Genomic DNA, 20,623 nt, shown 5'->3' on the forward strand with positions numbered 1-20,623 from the left:
CTACCCTCCCCGACACATAAAATGACACGCGGATTTCTCACTTCCCCCCGAAGGCATTTCTCCAAGTACAATACTGGACCTGCCTCCCTGGGGATCCACATTTCTTGGAAAAATTGAGGGACTCTCCTAAAGAAAGCCTCCCTAAGGGGTGCCTGTGTTATGGCTGCCGGAAGCCTTGTTTTGTCAGTCGATGTCGTGCGTGGGGCCTCCATTTACCGCTCACACTGTAGACCTCCCGGTTTGCTCGCTCTCACTAGCTCCTTCCTATCTGTTCTGCACCACTCTGCCTCATTCACCTTTCCTCAAGCACCCCTTTCCTCGTGTTACACCTCTGCCCCAAAATGTAGGGTGCGTATTCCTACTGGCAAAGGATCCGACACTCCGGAAGTTTTCTAAAATGCCTGCTCCTCTTTCCTGAAAACAAACCCCAGTCCCTCCCCTTGCTTCTGGAGGCAGTTGCCTCAACAGCTTTTCTTCTTCTTCTTTTTTTTTTTTTTCCTTTGGACACTCAGTCCATAAGGAATTCAGTGAAAAAAAATAAAGGTCACTGGCTCCCTGGGATGTAGCCTAAGGGTTAAACCCGTTGCATTTGGAAACAGACCACCTAGGTTTGCACTCCTTACTCCCTAGTCGTGTGAGTTATTTAAGTTCCCTTTGTCTCCGTTTTCTCCTCTGCAAAACGGGGCGAATCCTATTATCTGCCTCCTTGACCATATAGCAAGTATCCATGGAGGCCATGAGCACTAACTGTTAGATGTTCTTTATTATGGTTTTGACTGTTTCGGATCTGTGGCCTTCAGTAACTTTCCAGTTACCTAATACTTTGCTTTGATGGTAGGTTTTTAGATCTGAAGGATCTAAAATTCACTCCCTGCAAATGGGTCACAGTAGTAGCAGGAGGATGCTAGAGATTAGACCAAGGTCAAGTGCTGGGGCCAGGAGAGGACAGAGAGAGCTGCGGTTAAAGAAGCAAATGACAGGAGCAAGAGAATGCAGAGTCTTCCTTCTGTGCTTGTTACTTGACACCGCACCTCCGCAAGTTCTGATCAATCCAAAGGTAGGGTCTGATAGATAATTAAACTAAAAGATACCACATTTTCATTGTGTGCTTTAAGGTAGCAGCAGGACTAAAATGTCCTTCACGATTTGCATTTTTAATGTATAATCAGAAAACATTAAGCCCTTAAGTGCCAATTCTATGGTATTGGTCAAAAGAGGTTAATTGGACCAATTTATCAGTAATGAATGTAATCTAAATTAAATTTCATTATGCCATTTTATCAGATGGAGTTGTAATTCTGAAAGATAAAAGCATCACCTGTTTCTAAATATTGACTGTATATTATTTAAAAACTGAAGGATGCCGTTAGACATACATTTATCTACTTGCTCATAAAAGACTTTCTACATAATCTGCAAAATGATTTATAAAGATTAGTTTTTATTTTATCATCCAGTTGACCAGCTACTTTCTTTCCACGTGAAAATGTAGAAAGTCAAGGAATGAGCTGTTAGGCGGTTCAGTGGGGAGACGTACGGGAGAGGTTCCAGGGTCTAGGACTCCAGAGTGAGATGGTTTAGGTTAAGGAAGGTAAGGTTAGCTGCTACATCACATACATCCCCAATTCCCACCGTGCAAGTGTATTCCTCCCTCACATTGTCCCGGTGTCCACAACTACTGGGATGGCTATGCTTCAAACACGGGTTCAAGGACCCGGGCTCTGCTCTCTTCACCACAGGAAGATGCTGATTTGGTTATCTGTGGCTGCATCACATACTGCCCCAAACCTTGGTGCTTAAAACAACGACCATTTTATTTGCTCGTGGTTCTGTGGTCGGAGCTGGGCTTGACAGTGGTCGCTTAGGAGGCTTTACGCAAACGGGAGGTTGGCTGGAGGCTGGATTTCACTGAGACGTTGGGACAGCTGAGCTTTACAGTCTCTCTCCACATGGTCTCTCCAACATAGTAGCCAGACTTAGGACATGGTGGTAAGGAGGGTCCCAAGGATGCAAAAGCAGAATTTGCCAGGCCCTCTTAAGTCTTCGGTCCAGAATAACCTCCGCATCATTTCTGCCACATTTGATTGCTTCAAGCAAACCACAGGGCCAGCAGGGACTAAGGGCAGGGGACGCTAGGACATGAATATTGAGAAGTGTGGTTTCTGCCTGGGACTGCCACATGTAGCTCTGAGAACTATTGTCTCCAGGCTTTCATGGGCCAGAAGTGAAGCTTATCGCTTTCTCCCACAGTCGTTGGCTAGAGCTTAGTCATATGACTGCTACTACCTGCGGAGGAGGCTAGGAAAGAGCGAAAGAGTCTGTGAGCAGCCCATCAGCCTTTTCCTCTGTTTCTGTGTCTCCATCGCCTCCTCTGTATCATAGAGTTCTGGAAGGGAGTAAACACATGACCCATGTACACTGCTTAGTACTTAATACATGCTCAGTACATTTCTGTTATTATCATTTTTGTTATTATTTGTTGTTGTGCAGTGACTACTTGATTTTACTCCATTTAAATCAACACACGTGGCAGTGGATGATGCCATGTTAAGGAAGGCGGGCTTTGTCCCGGAGCTATAGAGAAGACATCGGAGGGTTTTAAGCAAAAGAGTGTTGTCATTGGGAATGTACTCACCCCAAGAGTTTGAACCACAGAGTGGTTCTATAATATTTTTGCCCTGAATGTGCAAAATGTCCCTGATGGCTTACACAGAAATAATGCAGAAGAAAGGCCAAAGAAGAAGGTGGAGTGAATACTTAAGGGCGTGGATTCTGAAGCTGGAGGCTGTTGCATGGTGCCCTTGCCTAATGAAGAGTCAAATGGATAAAGGATCGCTGTTGTATTCTAGGCATTTTGGTTAGCAAGCTCTTCGGTGGATTGGACCTTTTCATTGCTTCCCAATATTTATTTCTAAGGCCGTTTGGGTGACTTTTTGGCATCTTATGGGTTCTACTTAAAGAGGGGCTGATATTTAATTAAAAGAAGATTCTTTATCTTCACCCTTCGTTTTTCTGGCTTGACTGCATTTTTCCAAAGAATGCCAGAGATACACGATTTCTCCATTATTTCTGAATTTCCTCTCCAGACCAGACTTACTTGATTCCACTCTTAGACTAGGGATTTCCCAAGACGTTGTCTCTTGAGATTATTTGAGATTGTTCACTTAAAGAAATAGTCACTTTCTTATGAAACATTTGTTGACCTGACCATTAAATAATTGATTTAACAGGCCGCTCCAGTCTTAGGTAATCATTCTTGTTAAGGTGCTGTGTCTATTTCTCATTAGATGCTTATGACATGGCCCTGACTAGTGTGGGCTGTGGACTGTGGCTTTGCCATCCAGTTAATTTGTAAGCCTCATAGTGGTTGGGATCACAGCTGCAGTACTTACAAGCTTCAAATCTTTGGGCAAGTTACTTAACCTCCCTGAACTTCTGTTTCCTCATCTGTAACATGGGATGTAATATAACCCACTCGTTATAATTCTTTTAGCAGTTAATGAATCAACACCCATAAAATGCTTCGAAAAAGCATTGTGAGCACTTAGAAAGCTCACAATGAGAACTACGTGTTGTTTTCATGTATTCATAACCTAAAAGATCACTTGCCTAGCAATGACAAATGAATTGCATATTTATCAATTTCATGTGAAATATTATATGAAATACATTAAATGAGGGTCTAAATTCCATTAGCAAGTATCCAGATTACATGAGTCACTCTCTGCTGGAATGATGACTATTTTCAACATCTGAGTTTTTGGGGTAGTGGACAGAGGTGAAGGTTTATGTAGTGACAGGTAAATTTTGACTCAGAATTTCTCTTTGAGTGTAATTGTTCTAGTAAAGAAAACCATCTGATGTATTTTATTGTTTCTAAATGCCTTTCTCTTGCTGAATAAATACCAGCAGCAACAGAAGCTGTGTGTGGCTTATATCAAGGGATGATTAGCCTCACAGAATCCTAGTAAAAAAGCATACCCAAATCTCTAAGTTTTGAGTAAGATGTTCCATGAAATCATTTCTCAGTTTGTCAGTTATAATCACAGTGAGATTTGGAATTCACTTGAGACCACAAGAGAACTATAACTTTGTATCGACTGGAAAACAAAAATGTCTTTTTGAATTGTTTTTTTGCCTCAGTGCCATGTGGCATACATGGAGATCAAGGTAGTTAGCGATCGGGGCATGTTTTTAAAATCTTTCCTTTTCTTTCTGCTCTTTATGGATTTCTCCCCTCCACCCCCAACTCCCACCTGCACCCTCTTAAACATGGCCACGTGATTACATCCACTCTTGCTCTCCACACCCTCTGTTCAGGAAATGAACAACTTCTCAAGGACTATTGTTCCACAAAGAGCATAAAATTCAGAGCATGTGTTATGCTCAGTATAAAAGAGAATGAAATCTTTTCCTTTTTCAAAGTTTTTTTCCTAGTGTTAGGAAAATGAAGACGCCTGTGGTTTTAAAATATAATCTAAGAGTTGAAAATTGGCCCTACACAAAGAAAGCGTCCTATGTGCTTTATCATGCTCTCCCGGGTTTTACCCGAGGCTTCCAACATTCTTTGGTTGATTCCTAATAAGGACAGTTTGCACAGTTACAATCCAATTACCATTTGTAGATCCCTGGGGAAAAGGGGATTTTTTTTTTTTTTTAAGAGGAATCTTTTCCTCACTCCAGAATATCTCTTCAAAATACTTATTAAAATGAAAATCAGGAAATCCAGTTTCAATTTCTCTGCATTCTTTTCATCCCTCCCTCCCCCATTCTCTCTCTCTCTCTCTCTCTTTCTCTCTCTCACACACACACACACACACACACACGCACACTGACTGACTCACTTGCACGCTCACTCAGTGACACAGCCTGCCTCGTTCTGAAGGGACAGGAACTTCTCAATGGTCCAATGACAAGATTGCCTTTTTTTTTTTCTTTTTGGTCCCAAGATTCACAGTAGCAGAGGTCTCTGGCGACAAAAGGTACCGTAGGAGACACAGCTCTGCGAGCTGGGCCATTTCTCAGACACCCGTGGTAATCTACCATTGCAGCCTGCATCTTTCACCAAAAGAATAATTTAAAAAAACAAACCAAAACAGACTCAAGTTCCTACTCCAAGCTTAGCTCGGTTAAATTAGGACAGCACAGACCCGACCGAATGTAATTCATGGGTAAGCAATATAAATATCTATGCTTATACTTCTTTTCGAGAAGATGATTGTGCTAAAATGCTGTGATTCTTACACATCTATCTTGTGATTTGGGAAGAAAAGTGGATTGATCTGTGTCTGAGATGTGCGACAGCCCAAGTACTGTCTGTGCCAGGGGAGATTTATGAGAATGTTATTTTTAGATGGGTTGATAATGTTAGAGCAGCTTGAAATGAGCAAAGCGGAGCAGAGAGGAGCATGCCATGATGACAGGGAACAGCATTAACTGGGCTGCTTTCTGCAAAAGCTTCGGCACAGGCCGTTTTGAGTTCGGAAAGAATAAAGTGGCTTATCTTCTCCTCTGGACTTCTTGAACTCGGTGCGACATTTTAGTTGCTGTGGTTAAGATAAATAAGGGCTTTGGAGAACAACTTGGATATTAGATAAAGCTAATTAGAAAAAAATCTAATGTGCTCTGTTTTACAAAAGAGGAAAAACGTAAGCTCCTGGATTTTTAAACACTGTCTGGCTTACCCTGCTATAAGGCTGTGTCTCATAATGAAAAGACCCCGTGGGGGAAAGAGGCAGAATGGGACCCTTATGTCCCAGATCCCACTCTGCTATTGTAGGAGCCAGCTAACTTCTTTGGACCTTGCTTTCTTCCTTTGTCAACGTAGGGGTTTGGATCAATTTATCATGAGAAGTGATGAAATGCATAAAGTGGTTTGGGGCCTGAATCCTGGAGCCCACAGCCCGGCTTCGGATCCCAACTCTGCCACTTACTGGCGTGTGATCTTGACAAGTTACCTAAGACTCGTGCCTACGTTTCCTCATCTGAAGCATGGGAATAATGATGGTAACACAGTCCTGAGAGTTGCTGTAAGAAAGAAACGAGCTACCACAAATGAAGGGCTTAGAGCACTCACTAGCAGAGAGTAAGCTGTCCATGAGTGCTAGCGGTGTCTTCAAGGTCCAATCCATGCCCGGAGGTCTGCCATTTCTAATGTCAGTGAGCTAAATTAAATTATAGAGAGAGAAGCAAAACCATCAGCTGCTGGCCGGGTCACTGAGAATCTCTAATTCTTGCAAACATTTCCATTTTTCACACTCTGGGGTCGGCGCAGGCTGCATTACGTCCTCTCCATCCAAGATTCAAGTGAAACTTAAAACTCAGAATTAAATTGGTGGTGGGTAGACTAGTCCACGATCCAACTGAGGATATACAGAAATGAAATTGGCCTTTTGTTCTGATGTTTTTGCCTTTGGGGACTCCCAATATGTTGCTGTATCCCCTCTATACTAACCATCAGAAAGGTTCTTTCCACCGGAAACGAGATGTGAGTGACATTTTGGTTTTTTGGATGGTGTTAGCACAGTACAGGCTCGACAATGTTCATTTCTTTTTTTAAGATTTTATTTATTTATTTGAGAGAGAGAGAATGAGAGAGAGCACATGAGAGGGGGGAGGGTCAGAGGGAGAAGCAGACTCCCTGCCGAGCAGGGAGCCCGATGCGGGACTCGATCCCGGGACTCCGGGATCATGACCTGAGCCGAAGGCAGTCGCCCAACCGACTGAGCCATCCAGGCGCCCGACAATGTTCATTTCTACTTCTTTGGTTTATCAATAATTTCGGTAAACAGGCCATGTGCAGATAACCACTTTTATATCACCCCAACTTTTACATACTTTCCAATATCCCCAATGCTTACTATGTTGTGTGATTTCTTTGCAGGCTCTTTGGGATGTTGCCCAGAGAAAATCTTAGGAGAGGAGGAAGATGTTGATCCTAAAGACAAATCCTAATCATAGATGTGCCTTTACTTTTAGTCTGGTCCAGGGGTCAGCAGACTTTCTCTGTGAAGGGCCAGATAGTAAATATTTTCAGCTTTGCAGGCCAGTGAAAGCAGCAGTAGACAATACCTAAGTGAATGAGTGTGGCTGTGCTCCGATAAACCTTTATTTACAAAAGCAATCAGTCGGCAGGATTTGGTTCCCAGGCACTTGCTTGCCAACCCCTGGCTGGTCATCATCCCTATGTCATGGATTAGGAAAACAAAGCATAGGAGGGAAAATAGCTTCCTAAGAGCCACAAGGTGGGAAGGTGGCAGAAGTGGAATTTAAGCCCCAGCAGCCTAGCTGGCAAAAATGGACTGCTGTACCTACCAACTGTTCAGAATTTTCTAAAATTCCTTCTTTAAAAAAAAAACAGACTAGAATAGATTAATAAAGCATAAAAATTATGTCCGATGTAGCAGAGGTGTTAAATTTTCTTTTTTTTTTAAGATTTTATTTATTTATTTGACAGAGAGAGAGACAGCGAGAGAGGGAACACAAGCAGAGGGAGAGGGAGAAGCAGGCTTCCCGCCGAGCAGGGAGCCCGATGCGGGGCTCGATCCCAGGACCCCGGGATCATGACCTGAGCCGAAGGCAGACGCTTAACGACTGAGCCACCCAGGCGCCCCGAGGTGTTAAATTTTCTTAAAGATCTTTTGAGAAGGAGTGGATGACAAATCAAGAGAAGAAAAATTAGCGAATGTTCTTCTGTTGAGTCCCTCAAGGAATAACTTCTTTTAAGAGTCCAAACAGGGGTGTGACAGCTACACAGATACGGTTGGCTTTGGCAGAAGCTCGTGAAGAAGGGAGTTCCTTGTCATTGGTGATGTGCTCACTTTGGAGTTATAAAGAACTAGGCAGCCCTTTTCAGAAATGTTGGTTGCGAGCCTGGTGTTTAAACTTATGCCATGCTTCAGCAACACATTGTGATTATCTGGGAACCTTGGTTGTGCAAACAGTAGAAAACGGTTAAAAAGAAATTTAGCCCCTGGTATGGTTTACCTAAATGGCGTGCCATTTTTCGGGCCTTAACTTACTGATCTGGTCTTTTCTTCTGCTCCTCACCCATGTGGAGCCACATTCCTGCTGGCTAGCTTGTAAACACCTAGAAAAGGCATCTAACACACAGTGGACGCATTTATTCATGAATTCAGTGCACATTTCTTAAGAGTTTTTGGTGTCCCTAAACCTGCCAGGTTTAAAAGGGGGATGCAAATGTAGAGTAATGATGATTAATATTATAACTTTAATTACCACGTATTCAGGGCTTGCTGGGAGCTAATAAGCCCTCTCCAAGAAATTGCCTTGCATTGTTTCATATGATCACTGCAAACCCGCGAGTGGTCTTGTTCTTTGCTCCATATTATTGATGAGGGCACTGAGGCTCAGGGATGTTCCGCATCTTGCCAAAGAGCTCATTTCCATCTGAACCCAAGTCTTCACCACCGTACCAGTGGATCTCAACCTTCATTGTGCAAAACTAAGAATCATCTGGGGATGCTGGCTTATGATGAAGGCACTCGAGCCCCGTTCCTTGTGACCCTAATTCCCTAAACCTGCCTTAGAGCCCAGAAAACTGCATGTTTAACAAGAATCATCTGTCCAGGTAATTCCACTGCCCTGGGTCTGTGGGCCATATTTTGAGCAGCCCTGCATCACTCCTTGTTGGCTCCCTTGGCCTTGGGAAGTTTACAGTTGGATGAGGTTAAAGAAATGCCACAATTAGAGACTAGTCTCAAGGACATAAGAAAACAATGTGGTATAGACCAAAACCAAAATTATTTCAATCGATTTTATTTCATGGGAAAATCAAGTCTGTTTGTAAAGATGCAATTTAGCTCAAAAGAATGACCTTTCTGAATAAATCACAGATATTAGATTGTTGGTTTTGCAGTTTGTCTTTTGCTTCTTTTTTTTTCGAAATGTGGAGACGTATACTTCTGGTGGGAAGGAAGACTCTTTAGTTAATGCTTTTGGTGAACTCTTCTCCAGTTGATCAAGATTCTGTTGTATCGAGACCTTTCTCGGTTTGTTTGTTCCTCTTAAATTGGTTTGTGCTGTTTGTGCTTCTTAATGCTAGTTTTAAATAACTTCCATAATTCTGTTTATTTACATAATACACAGAGTAATACATGTATAATATACAGAATAATGCACCATATACTTAAGAATACATAGTGCATGCATTTAATGTTAAACCAAACTCATCAATGATTGTTAATAGCTCCTGACACCATCATTTTAAGGAGATTCTATGTAATCTGGGCCTAACAGCAGACCTAACGTATGCTATGCCAGGGTTTCTCAGCCTCTGGACTATGAACCTTTTGGGCCAGACATTTCCTTATTGTGGGGGGCTGTCTTGTGTGTTGTAGGATGTTGAACAGATCCCTGACCTTTACCCACTAGATGCCAGTAGCAAAGCCCTCCCCAGACTTCCGACAGCCAAAAATGTTTCCAGACATTGCCAGCAGTCCCCTGAGGGGGCGAAAATCACCCTCAAAAACCACTGTGCTATTATCTTTTTTGTATCATATTGTTACCCTTTGTTAATGCTGTCCAATAGTACCCCAGATTTAAAGGATATTTTTACAATTGTCAAGGCCTTTAGTTTATCCAGAAACATTTGGTAGTTTCAACTTCACTTACATTTATGATATTGAAACAAATTTGAAATCATCCACTCTCAACCTTGAAAGAAAAATCCTATGGCAACCACTCAAAAGACTAGAGCCAGAGAGCCTTAAAATGAGTCATCCATTTATGAGATGAACAGTCACCAAAGAAACATGCTGGCCTGGAACGCAATTTGAGGGTTGAGGAAAAGCCAGACGCACATTCTAGGCTGGGCTGGTGGGCTTTGGCACTCTTCTGGCTGCTTGTCATGAGGATCACGGGGCAATATCGACCTTTGTGTTCATGTCTTCCTGCTCCTGAGAGGTCTGATGGGTGAGCGTGGGTGTTATGGATTCATTATTCTGTGGGTCTGATATTATGTTTATATTCTGCCTTCATATACTGGCATTTTTTGGCTCATCAACAGGCTCTGTTTCAAAAGACTGTTTCTCTTTTTTTTTTAAGAGAGAGAGAGTACATCATATGTTAATTAATTGAATTTAAATAAAAGAGAGAGAGAGGGGGGGAGAGGGCAAATCTAAAGCAGGCTCCACACCCAGCATGGAACCCAAAAGACTGTTTCTTAGCAGTTTATTCAAATCCACAAGACATCTCCCACATAGATAAAACATTACACGGGTGGTTCGTTTCCAATTTCTTATTAAACTTGTGATGTACCTGATTCGTTTAGTCCATAGATTGACAGGTATTTATTCAGTTGACAGTTAAGTGCCAGGTACTGTCTTGAATACTGGGAACATCAAGGTGAGTAAACCAGGTGAGTTTCTTGCCCTCCTGAATCTAGCCCACGTATATAGCTCATGATGCAGGGTCCTGGGACAGGGTCTCTGGTACATGGTAGTAGATGCTAAATAAATATGTGCAGGATATTAAAAGAGCCTTATCGGGGCGCCTGGGTGGCTCAGTTGGCTGAGCGTCTGCCTTCCACTCAGGTCATGATCCTGGAGTCCTGGAATCAAGCTCCCCTGCTCAGCGGGGAGCCTGCTTCTCCCTCCCCCCACCACCCCTGCTCGTGCATGTGCGCGTGCGTTCTCTCTCTCTCTCTGTCTCAAATAAATAAATAAAATCTTAAAAAAAAATAAGCAGAGGAGTTAGGACACAGACATGTACTGAGAGAAGACCATGTGAAAACAGAAAAGATGCCATTAAAAAACAAATAGATCGGGGCGCCTGGGTGGCTCAGTTGTTAGGTGTCTGCCTTTGGCTCAGGTCATGATCCCAGGGCTCTGGGATCGAGCCCCACATCAGGCTCCCTGCTCGGCAGGAAGCCTGCTTCTCCCTCTCCCCCTCCCCCTGCTTTTGTTCCCTCTCTTGCTGTGTCTCTCTCTGTCAAATAAATAAGTAAACTCTTTAAAAAAAAAAAAAAAGATCTTAATCTCTTTGTATCAGGGATCGGCAAACTCTAGTCAGTGGGCCAAATCCAGCTTGCTGGCTGTTTTTTGTACCACCAAGCTAAGAATGGTTTTAAATGGTTGAAAAAAATCACAGAAGAGTAGTATGTGGTTCTAGGTGTCTCTCTTAGAGACTTAGAGAGTGTTACTCTCTACTTATTCAAATTTGACTCAGCAGCAAACCTAACTCGGCATCTTTGCTGATCTCTACATGCTTGATGTGCTCCCTCCCTCAATTTCTTTCAAAATTTGTTTCCAGTCATCTTTCCCGTATGTAGATCTGACCAGGCTCCACTCGCACTCAAGGTTCCTTAATGTCTAGCCATCACCTACTGAGTAAAGTCCAATCTACTTTGCAATGCCCGCAGAAAAAGCCCTCCAGGATCTGGCCTTGACTTCTGCGTGGCTTCACCTCCCGCTATTTCCCTCCCTCCAACCCTGTAATTTCCCCAAATGAGCTCGTTTTCTCAAATTAATTTGCCTTGGCACCCACTGTTTTTTCCAATGTTGCATTTCTACTGGGCAAACCTTCACTCCTCTTATTCAACCTTCCAGTCTCCACTGAAACACCACCTTCTCGAGAAAGCTTTCCTTGATCCCCCAGACAGATGTCCGAACCTTTTCTCCTAGACACCCCGTTGCATCTGGTACTGACTTCCAGTATCACAATCTCTATGTTTGATGGATTGTATGTGCTTTTTCCTTATTAAAGTTTAACTCCTTAAGGACAAGGACTGTGCTGTCACTTTGATAATCCCAAGCCTAGTAGTGTTCTCAGCATGTAATAGGTGCTCATTAAATTTTTTAAAAAATAATTAACCAGGAGGACATAGCAAATAAAAATAAAATGTATCTTATAGGGATTGGTTTATTTCAGTCATAAGCTATGGTTCAGAGGTTGGCCAGCCACAGCCCCTGGACAAACCCAGCCTTCCACCTGTTCTTATAAATGAAGTTTTACTGGAACACAGCCACACTCATTCATTTATGAGTTGTCTATGGCTGCTTTCTGCCACAAAGACAGATTTGAGTAGTTTTGACAGAGACCACATGGCCTACAAAGCCTGAAATATTTACTGTCTGGCCTTTTACAGAAAAAGATAGTCAACCCCTGCTATAGATAATTGAGCCAATTGGAGGTCTCATTCTTAAATGCTTTTTTAATGAATAGGCATGTAATTCCATTTTGACACTTCAAATAGCAGTGGGCTTTCCTAGATACCTAAACTTCATATTTAAAAGTCACCGACTCATCTGGAACTTCCGTTTGGGAGGAAAAAATGCAATTCACTGATACTGTACCTTGTGGTACCCTAAGCCTAAAGGGTGTGAGTGAGAGGTACACCCAAGGCGTGAGTCCCCAACTCCTGTCTAAACTTGGGCTTCCTCCGATTATACCAAAAACAGAAAAAAGAAAGAAAAAAATGCAAAATATACTGGGCCTGGAAGAATTCTTTTCAGTTCACCAGATGTGAGAGCAGTCACCCACTTTGCCTAGATTTGCTCATTCACTCCCCTGCCCAGATTGTCCCCCACATCGTGCTCCCCAACCCCGCCTGGGCTCCTGCTAGTTCTCACCATGATCCACTGGATACAGACTCATACATGTGAAGACAAACAAAAAGCCCTCACTTCCTTTAACTCCTTTCCAGACGTGGCCTTCCCTGTGAGGCCTTTCCTGGCCGCTGTCTCCGAAACATAAATCGTGTCCTGTCCTCACACTGCCGACCCCTTCCCTGCTTTTTGGTCCATCCCTAGCCGTTACCATATTTAACACACTATACCCTTTACTTACCCTGGTGATTGTCTGCCCCTGCTAGAGCATAACATCTCCATCCGTTAAATGGATGAATAAATACACGCAACCCCACATCAAAGGGGAAAAATATCCAAGAATTAACAGGGTGCCATTTACTCTCGGAATGAACATTTTGGCAGGAATTTGCTACCACGAGGGAACGCAGGTGCTTTAAGAGCTGCTGGGGCCAGTCTTTCTTGTCTCTCTTTTGTGAGGTGAGCTGTGAGGATGGCGAAGTCTTAGGGGGTTCCTTAAGGGTTCCTCAGATGCACAGCAGCTCCCGGGTACTGCCCATGGGGGCCAGCACCGCTCCTTCCTCCTGGAACTTTTTTTGATGGTCAAGGCACTTTTTTTGATGTTTCAAAGCTCTTGGGCGGTGGCCGACATCTGTGGGTCACAGGAAGTCCTCCTCAGTTAGGGAACATTGGGCTTCAGAAGATCCTGCGGTCTTATTTCTTGGGGCATCACATTCTCGCCGTCTGCAGGGAGGATAGAGCTCTTCACCCTCTGGATGTACGTGTGCACATGAACATACTCAGGATTGGGGGAGTCTTGCCTTTGATTCTTTGATGTGGAGGATTTGAACATCAGATGTCTCTGCAATTATACATAGTTCTTATTGATCATATCTCTGTACCTCTCATGATCAAAATAGCTCAGAATGCTGTAAATAGAAGCTTAGCGGTTACACAATTTAGCAGAGTTTGAGGGCACATGTTTTTAGCTTGAGTTCTGGTTGGTTCCAAATCTTGTTAAGTTCTACGATTTGGGGAGAATTACTTAACTTCTGCAAGCCTCAATTTCATCTGCATTGTATTATAATTTATTTACATATACTGAATGTTACTATAATATTACTATAATGTATCATACACATGGATTATAATCATGTATCATAAGTATGTATTATATCTAATAATAATATGTCATTTATTGTAAATATACTAGATTGTATTATTATATAGTATACTGTATTATTAAATACTATGCAGTTTACCCTTGAACATTGTGGGAGCTGGGGCATCAACAGCCCCATGCAGTCAAAAATCTGTGTTTAATTTTTGACTCCCCCAAAACTTAACTACTAATAGGCTACTTGACTGGAAGTCTTACCAATAACATAAATTTACTGTATATTGTATGTATTATAGACTGTATTCTTATAATAAAGTAAGCTAGAGAAAAGAAGATGTGATTAAGAAAATCGTAAGGGGGGCGCCTGGGTGGCTCAGTCGGTTAAGCGTCTGCCTTCAGCTCAGGTCATGATCCCAGGGACCTGGGATCGAGCCCCGAGTTGGGCTCCCTGCTCAGTGGGGAGTCTGCTTCTCCCTCAGCCCCTCCGCCCATCCGCGCATGCTTGCATTCTGTCTCTGTCTCTGAAATAAATAAAATCTTTTTTTAAAAAAGAAATACATAAGGAGGAGCAAATACATTTACAGTACTGTACAGTATTTATCCAAAAATATCCAAGTACAAGTGAGCAGACTTGTGTAGTTCAAACCCGTGTCATTCAAGGGTGAACCGTATAAGATAGGGTCAGAAATGGTAACGGCCTCATAAGGTTGTTGGTGCGACTCGGCACTGTCGCCGGCACCCAGTAGGCTGGCCATATGTTTGCCCTCCTGGATCCAGTGTGCATGACGGCAGCTAGCAGCAATTTTTCCTGTGACTGAGATACATAACCAAAAAGTTCCCATGCGTTCCCAGAGAAGAGAGGCAGTAGGACCCTCAAAATGTCTTTCCCATAGCTTTCTTTGGCCTCTGTGTGAATCATTATATGAGATCAAGTGATCCGGCAGATGCTAGAGATTTGGATGTTTGCAACGGACTGAGAAAATTCACGGTTAGCTGAGAGTAGATTGATTTGAGCGATGGATAGACAATTTTGGAGCCCAAAGAGGAAGTTTGCTTGACTCTGTGACTGACTAAGAGGAAGGATGAGCTTTGTGAGGCATAGATGAGCTCTGTAACTCCTGATGTGTTCTCCTTGTTCTGCAGGGTGATTTCACCTGGAACAGCATGTCTGGCCGCAGCGTGCGGCTGAGATCCGTCCCCATCCAGAGTCTCTCAGAGCTGGAGCGAGCCCGGCTGCAGGAAGTGGCTTTTTATCAGTTGCAGCAGGACTGTGACCTGAGCTGTCCCATCACCATTCCCAAAGGTAAGGCCGTGTGCGCCGTTCCGCCAGGGAACACTGTGACTCAAACGTCTGTTTTGCCAAAGCCACAAGCTGCAGACTCATCTCACACCTGACACCAACACAGGAAGGAAGCAACAGCTTCTTGGTTGTTGGCTGGCATTAATGTCCACTTTGAAAGACATGTTCAAGGGGGACAGTTGATGTGTCAACCAATATGTTTATTCAAAGGGAAGGTCAGCTTGAGTTATTGAAAGGGAAAGCCATGTGTATCTCGCTAGTCTACATAACTTCAGAACAATCAATTAAAAAGAACTTTTGGAAAGGTCAACTTCAAGCTCGAACTAAAACCGTATCTATTTCAACAGGATTTCAAAATAATCCGTTGAAAAGAATGCTTTTGCAATCTATTAAAACGTGTCACTTGACCTTCTGCTAACCCAGAATCAGGGATGATACTCATGTTAACTCTATTTTATCATCTTTCACCTGGCATGTCTATGCTGAGGTTCACCACCGTGACCCTGGAGCCATTCAGGCCTGAGGGTCTGAAGTTTTCACAAATACAGGTCCTGACTCTGGTAAAGATAAGACGCATGTATTTGAAATCTTGTAATCTATGAAATTGTGTTTTTGAATGTTTACCGTCTTCTGTAAGGGTACTTTATACTTTGTGAAAGTGTGTAGCACAAAGGTGATTTGTTGTTCTTTCAGTTTCTGAACAGAACAGAAATGTTGTCGGGAAACCCAATTTGTAGTGAAGGGAATGATGACTCTAAAAAGTTCTATGAAACCCAGACTGGATGCACATCAGATAAGATACGAGGGAACAAATATTCTTTGTAGCTTTGTTTTTTAATCCAGTTAATTTGATGTTTCTCTTTGTTCCTGCTTTTTAAAGAGTCCACTAAATAAATAACCTTTACCAGTTTTATAAAAATGATCTGCTGGAAGCTCTGTCTCCATTAGTTGTTACTGAGACTGTGTGGTTCCTAGCATATTCAGGGTAATATTTGCTCTATCAAGATGTTCAAAGACATTTGAGCTATAGGAGTTATTTTGATATTTTCTATCAAAATAGGAACTACTGATTTACAAGTGATTTCTTATTTATGGAGGAGAGAAGGAATCGTGTGGCTGGGTGGAGAGAAACAGACATCAATCACCCAAGAGTTCTGAAGCTCTTCTTTGGGGCAGATGATTATAGACATCAACCGAGGTCCTTCAAATGCAGGGCCAGCGCCGAGTGCCATGATGGCAGCTTTGGTCCGAGGGTGGCCATTTGGTTGCATGTGAACCCCTAAGTGGAGGTTCTAAACAGGGTCAGATTCACTGTGTGGATAATTTATTCAGGAAAAAGCAATACAGTGGCTACGGCCTCGAACCTAAAGAAATGATAGCAAGCCTAATGAGACAGTGGGTATGATGAAAATGAAAACATACTCAAGCTCACACTTTTGTTCTTTGTCGCTCTAGAAGGATTGTAGGCGTTTGTTTATGGGTATCGGTTTGGAGACCCTCTTCCTCCGAGAGACTGGTGCTTCCGGGGCTCAGATGAATGATGGCCTGACATATTCATGGGCTGCTGGGGTTCCCCATAGAAAGGGAAGAATCGAGGAGTGGATGGTGGGGAAGTGACTGAGGTGACTTCCAAGAGTGACTGCAGGGGTGGGGTCCAGAGCACCAGCAGACTCTGACCTCCCGACCTATAACGATAGGTGGACATGGGTGATACGAGCGCAGATGCAGACAGATTAGAAGATAGTGAGCAAGCACGTGGGATTTTGCTCCAGACTGCCTCTCCGCTGTCAGCGAGCTAGGAAACAATGTCATCTGCTAGGAGTGAGGATGGCGAGGAGGTCCTGGAGGCTGGAGGAAAGAGGAGAGGAGCGGACGAGAGGGGAGCCAATGGACCAGCAGTGTTGCAGGATTGCAATGTGGCCCCAAAGGTTCATTTGAGGCTAGTAGCTGGGAATTTAAATTGCAAAATAAACATCCTGGCAGCTAAACATGGCTACAGCGAAACATAACCACGTCGCACTTTAAATTTCCCAGCCCTAGTGAATCCAATCTCCTCTCCCCAGAGTTAGGATTTTCTAGGCAAGTTCAGTGACGGTAGAGAGGGACAAGACTGTTGAGAGGACATCAGTGGTAGGCAGAATAATGCACTCCCGAAGACAGCCACGTCCTGCGACTGTTTCCTCACCCGCTCCCAAATCTTTGCAGATGTGATCAGTCAAGGTCCTTGAGATAGCAAGATGATCCTGGTTTATCTGGGATGGCCGGAGCCAAGCACATGGTTATTGAAAAGCAGAGAAACTTTCCCAGGCTACAGCTGAGTCTGAGAGAGCCAGGACTATGGAGGAACAGTCAGAGCGAGGAAACGGATTCTCCCTGGAAAGGATACAATCCTGCTGGCGCCTTGGTTTTAGCCCAGCGAGACCGGTTTCAGACTTTTGACCTCCAGAAATGTCAGATGATAAATTTGAGTCGTTTAAGCCACTAAGTTTGTGGTCGTTTGTTACAGAAGTGGTAGGAAACTAATTAATACAGTGTCCATGGGAGTGATGATAACCCCAGACCGTGGGATCTCAGTTGGATAAGAAGAGAAGTTAGGAATAAATACAGAAATCTGTAGTTTTCTTGAATAAGAAGAATCAGTAATATAAAGATGTCAATTATGTCATTAATGAGCTATAAACTGAATGTGATTCCAAAAACCACACCAAAACAATTTGTTTTTGTATTATCACTAAATTGTTCTAAACATCATCTAGACAAATAACTATGTAAGAGTAGGCAGGGGAAATTTGAGAAAGAGGTCAAGTGGAGAGTATCCCTATCCATTCAGTAAAATGTCATACAATGAAAGCAATTAAAAGAGTATTGTACTGCTTCACAAAGGGCAGATCAATAGAAGACAACAGAGTTCAGAAATGAACAAAAATAAATACAGGAACTTATGACATGATAAATATTGCTCTTTTTTTTTTGGTCAAGGGGAAAATGATGGATTATTATTAAGTCTTAGTGACAATGAGACAACCATTGAAGAGAAAAGGTTGGACTCTGACCTTAGTCCTTACATCAAAATAAGTTGATGTGGAAGAAATATTTGAGGATGTTTTTAATGAAACTGTTAAGTGCACCAAAACAAACCATAGCTGGATATTTATATGTTTTTACATTGCGGAAGGCATTACCCAGAAAACATAAAGCAAATGACACGTTTCACTACGTTAAAGAACAAAAGATAGAATCATCTGTGTGGCAAACAAATAAATAAATAGGAATTTACAGCACATCTGGCCAACTAAAGGCTAACTACTATGTAAACCTTTATTACAAATTAATCTGGAAAAGAAAAATAATTAAAATATAGGCAAATTACAGGCAGCACACAGAAAAAGAAATACAAATGCCTGACAAATATTTGAAAAGGTGCTCACCCTCCTATGTGTTAAAAGAAATGCAAGCTAAACACCAAGGAAGGTTTTTTTTCCTCTTAGATTGGAATGGCTCCAAAAGTGGGGTAATGTACTTGATGGGAAAACAGACACTCTCATACTATTGGTAGGAGTGTCGCTGTTGCAGTAACTCACAAGGCAATTGGGCAACATCTAACTTTTAAATGGCTCAGCAATATTACTTTTAAGAATGTATCTCACAGGGCGCCTGGGTGGCTCAGTTGGTTAGGTGACTGCCTTCGGCTCAGGTCATGATCCTGGAGTCCCGGGATCGAGTCCCGCATCGGGCTCCCTGCTCGGCAGGGAGTCTGCTTCTCCCTCTGACCCTCCCCCCTCTCATGTGCTTTCTCTCATTCTCTCCCTCTCAAATAAATAAATAAAATCTTTAAAAAAAAAAAAAAAAGAATGTATCTCACAGATACACACTTGTGTTAGCTGAGGTAGGCTAACCCCTCAGCGCCTTAACACGACAGAAGTTTCTTACTGAGGCATGTATCCCATGCAGGGTGGCCGTGGGGGCCGGGAGAGGGGACTGAACTGCGTGCAATTATTCGGGACCCTAGGCTTCTCGAATCTTGTGGCTCCTCCCTCCCCGAGACCCATTCAGCCAGAAGACAACACAAACTAAAAACTGACAATATTTACATAAACCTTATAAAATGACTGATGAGCTTAATCTGCTATCCCTTCTAAACTTAAGCTGTTTCAAAAAGGGACTTTTGAAGATGCTATACAGAACCTAGAGAAATCTTTGGTGGTAGAGATCAGGAGGCCTTTCGGTGGGAGGGATCCTCTCTGTGACTTTTCTTTTTTTTTTTTTTTTTTAAAGATTTTATTTATTTATTTGACAGAGAGAGACACAGTGAGGGAGGGAACACAAGCAGGGGGAGTGGGAGAGGGAGAAGCAGACTTCCCGCAGAGCAGGGAGCCCGATGCGGGGCTCGATCCCAGGACCCTGGGATCATGACCTGAGCCGAAGGCAGACGCTTAACGACTGAGCCACCCAGGCGCCCCTCTCTGTGACTTTTCCCTGTGAGCCTGAGCTTGCCCCATGGAGACAACCATGGAATGTTTCCTCCTGGTCAAAGGCTGCTCTCGGCATAGGCTTTGGAATCAGACTTTCTAGTCTGTAAATGGCCCAATCCTGAACAGCAGAACCAGGAAAACAAATGCGGGGAGCAGGGTCAAGAAATTCAACAACACCTCAGGCCTGTGTGAACTTTTCATTTATTCACAACACATCAACAGAGTACTATTTATCTATCAGATAGTGGGTTAGGCTCGTTAATACAAATGGTCTAAGGCAGGGGTTAGCAACTGGCCTGCTGGTCACACCCGGCTCCCCATCTGTTCTGTAACGAAAGTCTTACTTGAGACTTGAGTAGTGACAGCCCCTTTGTCTCACAGGCTCAAGTGCTTACTCTCTGGGCCCTAACAGGAAAACTTTGCTGTCTAAGGTAAGACAAAAGGAAATGACTGATTTCTGCCACAGTCAGGAAAGCAAGTTACTGCGGGCATTATGGCTTCACCTCGTTATATTGTAAACTAAGTATTTAAAGCCGAATGGTTGTTCCAGAAGACAGAAATGCATATGCATGTTTTCTTTAGTGCTCTTCCCCCCCCATCATTCAACTAATTTCTGATACCATATTTGAGAAAGGCTTAGTTTATGTATTTTGAAAATGGTGTCATGGGCTGAGGAATTGCTGGTGGTCTCAGAAAAGGTAGACAGTAGTCTAATAAAAGAGTACCCTGATGCCTCAAAATTGCTATTGTATGCTTTCCTTATACAATGGTCCCTCACCGGGGCACCTGGGTGGCTCAGTGGGTTAAGTGTCTGCCTTCGGCTCAGGTCATGATCCCAGGGTCCTGGGATCGAGTCCCACATCGGGCTCCCTGCTCAGTGGAGAGTCTGCTTCTCCCTCTCCCACTTCCTCTGCTTCTGTTCTCTCTCTTGCTGTCTCTCTCTCTGTCAAATAAATAAATAAATAAAATCTTAAATAAACAAACAAATAAATAAATCAATAAAATGGTCCCTCATCATTGTCACCAGTGTAAAACCCAACTAAGCAACTCAGTGAAATCAAGAAAATGGTATTTTTGGTAGGGTAACACTCAAGCTGTCTTTGTGATTTCAATGTGGTTTGTGATTTAAGTGTTGATTTTAAAAAAATAAGGGCAACCTGATGGGCAAGGAAACGGAGCTTGGGTG

At 43.0% G+C, this 20,623-nt stretch overlaps 1 protein-coding gene across 2 annotated transcripts in view; it reads left to right on the forward strand.

The window, feature by feature from the left end:
• The window catches only part of ARHGAP6 (Rho GTPase activating protein 6), a 472,720-nt gene that overhangs the window by 383,538 nt on the left and 68,559 nt on the right, over positions 1-20,623 (forward strand). For both annotated transcript variants that reach the window (XM_044911567.1, XM_044911568.1), the window contains one exon: positions 14,809-14,968. In XM_044911567.1, coding sequence (XP_044767502.1) covers positions 14,809-14,968 — 160 coding nt within the window. The remainder of the gene's footprint in view (positions 1-14,808; positions 14,969-20,623) is intronic.

Source organism: Neomonachus schauinslandi, chromosome X (assembly GCF_002201575.2).
Source record: "Neomonachus schauinslandi chromosome X, ASM220157v2, whole genome shotgun sequence".
Taxonomy (NCBI): domain Eukaryota; kingdom Metazoa; phylum Chordata; class Mammalia; order Carnivora; family Phocidae; genus Neomonachus; species Neomonachus schauinslandi.